This window comes from Clarias gariepinus, chromosome 2 (genome assembly GCF_024256425.1).
Source record: "Clarias gariepinus isolate MV-2021 ecotype Netherlands chromosome 2, CGAR_prim_01v2, whole genome shotgun sequence".
Lineage (NCBI taxonomy): Eukaryota > Metazoa > Chordata > Actinopteri > Siluriformes > Clariidae > Clarias > Clarias gariepinus.
In genome coordinates this window covers 26,963,920-26,971,517 of record NC_071101.1, presented here as the reverse complement: position 1 = coordinate 26,971,517, position 7,598 = coordinate 26,963,920, and the positions used below count along the sequence as shown (strand labels likewise).

Here is a 7,598-nt window from a genome sequence, read left to right as displayed (position 1 = left end):
TTGTTTTTTAGACTAAGGATGAGATCGACAAGCTTTTCAGAGAAAGGCTCACCCATGCACTGCAAAAAAAAGTCTTAATGATTAAAATAGGTAGATTAAAGGTAGATTCCAATGTCTTTTTTTCAAGCTTGACCTTATCTTATTCCATTGGCAGATAAGTTTGTTTATTGAGAAGCTAAATAATCTGCCCATAGAATAGGACAGTTATGAGTTGGAATGTAGTAAATATGTCTGGAAATAGGTTTTATGGTCATATATTTGTTATATAATAACCTCGTAAGATGTAATGTTAGATAATTTTTCTTTGTTCAGTATATCATTACTTCTTAAGATATGATTTTGTTGCAGTGCAGCATCAAAAATCATGACAGCTATCTATAAAGATACAAGTATTATTTCATGTGACTCCAAGATGACTGAAATTTAATGAAGAAAATAACATAGCTTAGGATTTTAAAATATTTAATTAAATAATAAAAAAAACTAATTATATGTGTTTTGGGTTGACATATCTACTTGCTTTTATTTTTTATCATTTTCATTTTCTTTTGTACCTTTGTATCTTTTGACTGAACTCCTGCTGACTTGAAGTAAGATTAATTTTATTACAGTTCTATAAAAAAATAGACCAAACATAAGGGCAATGTTAAAAGTGTACATTATATTTATATATACATTTTTTTTATTAAAATAGGTATGAAATAAATTTACAAAGATAGTAAAAAGTAAAACAATAGTATAAAGACAGTCATCAATTTCATTTTTTTTCTTGTGACTTTACAAAGCCATCAGTGTCAAAAAAACATTTCTAATTTCACTGTTACTAATAAGATACATCTGAGGTCATTAAAAGATGTATTTCTCTGACACAAGTCATATGAAAAAAAAATCTTCTATCCAGAATGTGGTGTCTTTCAGTGCTTCCATCGATGACTTGTTGCACAATTATGATAAATTGACAAAGATTAAAAGTGATAAACCATTTGTCTTGTCCAGTGGAATTGTAACTAGAACAAATCAATATTTTACAAAGAATAACAGGCCTCAAGTCTTATAGTGAATATTTCTGGAATATTTCTGGTATTTAAGTAGTTAGGAAATTTGAAACACTACAAACTAAGAAGCTTAAACTATTCAGCCTGCTGTTGCTTCAATGGAGTGACGTAAGTCTGTGTATAAAATAACATACTGTAGCTATGTTATAGCTGCAAAGCAAGCTTCAAGAGGTTATGTGCAAAAAGCTGAGCACACTGGAGTCCAGTCCAGTAAGTAAGCTTTACGACAAAAGTGATCAGATGAAGAAGACTCTTCCTCTCTTCCTCTTTTATTGGGCTGAGTCTGAGTCACTGGAGTCCAAGCTAGCCTGTGTTGGGGTGCTGGTTCTGCCGCTCTGTGTAGTTCCTGAGTGTTGCAGGGATTGTGTGCTCCTTCTCAGGCTCTCCAGTGACTGCAAGAAGGAGCGTCTTGCTCGCTCCTCCTCCAGTGGCGAGGCTCCTTCCTCCTCCACCTCTGCAATCTCTGCAAAGGTCACTGGCTGAGTTTTGAAGCGGGCCTCTCGTGGTCGCTTGGGACGACTGCGGCCCCGAGCTGGGCCCTTAGGCACAGGAAGCTGCTGTGGGAACTCTTCCATAGCAGAAGCCATCAAGTGAGCAGGAAGCATTGAGAAACCCACCGTCTCTACTGGACGCACAGCCATCGATGGAGATGGGAGATGCTGTGTGTTTATCCGCTGAGGTGCACTATTTGCTTCTCCTTCGCTCCTCTTTTCACTTTTTAAAGATTCCAGAGCGAATTTTCTCAGTTTTAACTCTTGCCACTCCAAAACAGCTTAGGTGTACTCACAAACCACAGCACTCCCAAATCACAGCACACATCAAAATGCTTTATGTCCTCAAGGGGTTGATAATTTTCAGTCCACCAAGCTTCGCTTTTGGCTCCACAAAAGCTAATGCGTCAGACGTCCTTGGATTCAGCGCCTTGCAGAGTGTTTTCTGAGACGCACTGCTGCCAGTGTCTCTGTATCTGGGTTGTTTCCACGGAACACATCCAGCACAGCCTTTTATAGCTGCTTACTCCCTCCACATCTCTCCACTCCCGGTAAGTCCCTCCCTCGGTCTCTGACCAGTCGTCTTTCCAGTTACCATACCAGGCCCCTTGAATCAGCCCCCTTTAAATAAATGCTTGCTACAGGGCAGCTGGAGGGGAGGAGTAGGGGAGGACACTATGCTTACAGTCATGGCCATATACATATATATAAAGGCAATTTGTACAGGGTAAATAAACAACACTATGCGAACAGTTCATATCTTTAGTGTGTTTCCTGTTTCTTTTATTTATTTTTCCCAGATTACTGACTGCATGTTACTGATAGTCCATTACTAACATACATACACCAAGTATGTCATGGACATATTTAAGCACTGATTGTAATTTAGAGAGGAAGTTGGCATGGGAGCATTTATACACAAGATCCTCTCCTAACATGTCACAGGCTTTATGAGTGTCATCATCATCCACTAGCTATCTCTCTCTGAACTGTGTCCAGAACTGTCATTACTATATATAACAGGATCTACTACTACGTTAGTCAGGAGATGAGTGACATCAGGCAATTATAGCTGCACCATTTTTGTCATGGTCTCTAATGATGAGTCCTAAAAAGAAAAGGGTGCCCTTCCCATGACTAGAGGCTGAGAGTAAGTATTTTGCTGAGAGTAAGTGTATTTTTGGATGGTATTTGTCCCTCAATGTCAATCACATGGTTATTTCATTCAGTCACGTACCTAAACATTATATTTTTAGTCTCTACATGTCAGCTGAGTGAAGTTATTTATTATGTATTTAAAGAATGTGTTGAAGTGATCAGTGACTTGTTGCTGTAGCTGGCAAAGACTTGTGTAATATATATATATATATATATATATATATATATATATATATAGTTTAAATACTGTACACTGGTTCTATAACTTCCACAGCAATGTTAAATTTAACACCCCTGATCCTTTCTCAACTCTTGCTTTACAAATTAACATGAGATATAACAACAATAACCATAACACAAGAACTTCAGTAATGTTCTATTGTAGTTCCAAACATGTTTCTCTAATATTCAGTCAAGTTCACTGTCTTGTACACAGCTGTGTAAATAATACTTAAATTTACTTTTTTTTGTCATATGTGACAAATTTTTCAGTTTTTGGCTTTGATTTATTCTAAAAGTACATATTAAAACAGATTTTAGGTTTTAAAAAAATATATTTTAATCACCATTATTTTAAACAAATGTTCCCACAAGCAGTTTACATTTACAGTTTGCGAATTGTCCAGAGGTTACAAAGCTTGGGAACATCAACAAACTTTTTAAAAGAGCATCCCAGCTGGTCACTTCCTGAAGCTGCTAAGAAGAAATAAAATATGACTTTACCGCTATTACATGTTTTTGTCAGTTAAACAGTATTGTTTCACACAGGTGATGTAATTGGTATTTTCCCAAGTTGTGGAACATAGTGAGAAGAAAATAGGTTCATGCAAACATCGGACTCATACTTTATGGTTCCACCCTTGGTACAAGTAGGCTATAGCAGTTCAGGACTGACTAACAATGTAGTAGTGTTATAGGCTGCAGGATTTTTTTATGCTTATGTTGCAAGGACATCGAACCTCATTAAAAAAACAACAACAACAACAAAAAAAGAACTTCTGAGTGTTGCAGTACTGAAATATTTCCCACATATAGACTGAGAATAAAGCCGTAGCTTTTCATTTGATTTGAAAATAATGAAGCCGTAATCTAGTCTTTTTTGTCCACGCTCATGAATAGAGCATCACTGCAAAAGTCTGTGTGGATAAAATGATTGTTAGTATAATAATTATATATTAGTAACAAATAGGTCAATGAAAAGACCAGCACTATACAGAAAAGAATATATAGAATTTAGTCAATTGCTAATGTAACATACTGTCCATCTAGGAGTCATATGCCCGTTTTTATTTAAAGAAAAGACAGTGTATGAAACTATTAGGAGGGTAAAACTAACCTCTTAAGAGTATGAATTCTCTATGGAGAACATAAAAGTAAGAACGTTGCTATAAATGTATCCTATTCCCAAAAGTCACATTCCCATATAACCTATTTTGTCATCCACAACATCTCAGATTATCAGAAATGTTATTTTGCACTCATTTTCTCGGATACGGTATTGCGTAATCAACAACACTTACTTCACATTTATTTCCATTCCTAGAAATAGATAAAGCAAAGAAAGACCGTGAAAAAAGTCTCCTTTATGGCAGAAGTAAATCAGGTGCACAGCAGCACTTTCAGAAATATTGTGACATGAATCACAATCAATTACTGGCATAAGTAACAGAACACAATGTTCCTAATTAGAACTGTCGAACTTATTTGTGATTGTTTAAGTTAAAAAAATAAACAAATTAAAAAAGACCAAAATCAAGGTTGTTACAAATCAAGGAACAGTGGTTCCAGTGTTCTGACCGATGTGCAATTTGTGGAAAACACATGGTAAACTGTTTTGAATTTCGTGAGCAGACTCAACAGGGAGGAGAATGCCTCTCACAGACAGGAGAAACCTGGTAGTGTTGTATGTTTGTGTGTATGGGGAGAAGGAGAGACCAGGCAGCTTAGGCCACATGTAGCTATTTTGTAAGCCTTAAGCTTCCCATTAACATCATTTTCCATCCAACTGATTAAGTCCATACAGGCTAAGAAAATTTTATCTGGATAATACACTTGATCGTTGAACAGAAACCAGAAGTTAGAGTGGAACACGCGTAAAACCTTATCTGGCAGCCATCACAAAGAGGTTTCTGTTTGGGAGAGGTGTGTGTTCTGATTTCATTCCAGTTTGTGTGGTACTAATAGGCTAATGATGGTGGGGTGGATGGAAACAGGAGTGAGTGCGAGTCTGATGTAAGAACTGAAACCGGAATCAGCCAGCTGAACTCAGAGGAAATGTGACTTGCAGGATTCGGCCAAGCATTGACAACAGACACAGTACATACATTAATGTATGTAAGACAATCTATTTGGTATTACTGCGAATTAAGCTGCTGGCACAATGAGTTCTTTCACGGATTGCTAAAAAAACAACAACCCACAAGCGCATTTACAGTTGCATGAAAAACTAATTTGGAGTTTGGTATATTAGACTTTCTGCATAAAATACTTTTAATATGTGATGTGATATTCATTCAGGTAACTATAATAAAACCACTTACAAGTTTACTCACAGAGCTTTGAAAAGAGGATTTAAATAGCCAAAGACCATCGATGGAAAAAAATGTCCACCATTATAGAACCTCCTTTTTTGGCAAAAACCTAAAACAAATATTTTATTAGCTGGTAATCACTCTGTTAGACCAGTTAGAATTAATTTTAGCTCATTCTTCATGTACAAACTGTTCATTTGAGTTCTTAAATAGCATGGTCCAAAACATGCAGCCAGTCAAAACAGTTTCTAAATGAGGCTTGTCCTGATCTGCCCGTTCTACTGACTTTCTTGCTCGAACCACTTAGACGTTGTCTGAGTCTTGTGTATTGGTTCAGAGTTCATTCAGGATGCCAGACTGAACCTTTTGAGATTTGAGGTCAAACATTCTCTGAATGTCAGCTGACAGTCCTGAAACAACATGGATGTCATTGGTCTCCTATTAAAAGGTAGAACAAAATTACTATATACTGCATCACTCTACCTTGATGAAAAAAGCAATTAGGCACAGGGTGACATGCTTGACAGTGTTTTTATCATGTCCAAGGGCATTCTTAGGCAAGATGCACAGTCCAAAGTAACATATTGCACTTTATTTTATTTTCATCATTCATTTCACTGATAAAAACAAATAAAGTAAAGTATTTGATAAATTCATCTTTTGTGGTAAACAATTTTTCCACCACACAATGTAGTCTGTTATCAGGAAGTTGATATCAGAAGCAAGACAACAAAGGTTACACTATGAACAGAACTATGGTTCAAGTCTATTTAAAAAAAAAAACCTGGTGCTTTAATAAAATTTTTTTAATTTGATTTGAGTACACTTTTGATTTATTATAGCCATTGAAAACAACTCGGTCAGATTTGAAAGCAATTTTATATTGAGGGTTTGGTGTTGACATGCAGTCTATTGTTTTTCAAAAACATCAGCATGATCTGTAGGAAACTTTAGTTGTACAGCCAAGTGTTTTAATCTTTTGGACAGTGGTTTCCTTTACAGTAACCCCAACAAACACCACTTCCCCTGAGCTTTTTCAAAATTTTTAACTGTAACTGAATCCTGCATTTGATTATCTATCACCCTAGGGTTCTTGTTTAAAGATTCTAGTGTTGTCATGTGCTGATCTTTGCAGGATGACCACTGCTGGGTGAGAGCAGCAAAAACGTGCTGTATTCTTTTTGTGTGTAAAGTAATCTGCCTGGGTATGTTCAGTTAGAAACCCTTTTGTAACATTTTCCAGTGTCATGATCTTCCATAAACCTCCTCCAATGACACTGGGCAATATTGCCTTATCCTGCATATATGTACAGTACAATATGGAAAAAGTTTGTGGACACCAGACTAAAAAAAGTAATAAATCATGTGCGTCTTTAAACATTCTATTGCAATTTTATTCCCCTTTGCTGTTATAACCACTTCGCCTGTGAAGGATTTCTACTAATTTTTTAAACACTCCTGTGGGAATTTGTCTCATTCTGCATTATTTATCGAAGATCTGTTAGGATAGGTCATGTAAGAATTCTTTTCGTTCCTTGTCTTATACTAGTACTACTAATATGAAAAGCATTTAAGGCAAACCAGGACTTGAGATGAAATTTCCTGTTAATGAACACATTAAATTGCTGTAATTTGTCATAATTGAGATGATTATGGCTTACAGCTCATGAAACCAAATCCACAATCTTAGAAAATTAGAATATTTTGAAAAGGTTCAATATTCAAGGCTCAAAGTGTCCCACTCTAATCAGCTAATTAAGCCATAAATTGGTTCCTAAGCCTTTAAATGATCTCTCCGTCTGGTTCAGTAGAAAGCACAATCATGGGAAAGACTGCTGACCTAACAGTTGTGCAGAAAATTCTGTAGTTAAATGAACTTTTGCACGATATTCTTATTTTTTTTAAAGATTTTCCTGGAAGGCCAGCGTTTCAAGTAGGCATTGCAGGCATTGCTTTGGATGGTATCCAAACATTAGTGAAACAATGGGATAATTGCATTAGTTTAGCAGGGGATCATATAGAGAAATAAAGGTATTTTTTACTCTTATAACTGTGTTCTGTTATTCTACACAATCAAAAGTTGTAATTTGACCTGAATGCTCCTCATAGCTCTAGTAAAAGGTAAAGAAGTGTGTTTTGTGTCTAAAGAATTCTTAAATTACCTGTCTAAACAGGTATACAATAAATGTCAGCAATTTGAAGAGGTTTTTGCTAAATTTAGATGCATCATGCCTAAGAAATCTTAAGGTTCAGTACCACACAGATAAAATATTGTTTAAGAAACAGAAAAAAAACCCGAAATTCCAAGTGTCAACATTAGAGACACTTTTTTAAAATGACGACATGATGCATTGAACAGCTGT

General features: G+C 35.9%; 1 protein-coding gene across 1 annotated transcript; it reads right to left on the bottom strand.

Moving 5' to 3' along the window:
• Positions 1-548: 548 nt before the first annotated feature.
• Positions 549-2,078, bottom strand: c2h11orf96 (chromosome 2 C11orf96 homolog). Its single transcript, XM_053485599.1, has one exon. It carries the CDS (start codon positions 1,694-1,696, stop codon positions 1,325-1,327), a length of 372 nt encoding a protein of 123 aa, XP_053341574.1. The 5' UTR covers positions 1,697-2,078; the 3' UTR covers positions 549-1,324.
• Positions 2,079-7,598: the final 5,520 nt, after the last annotated feature.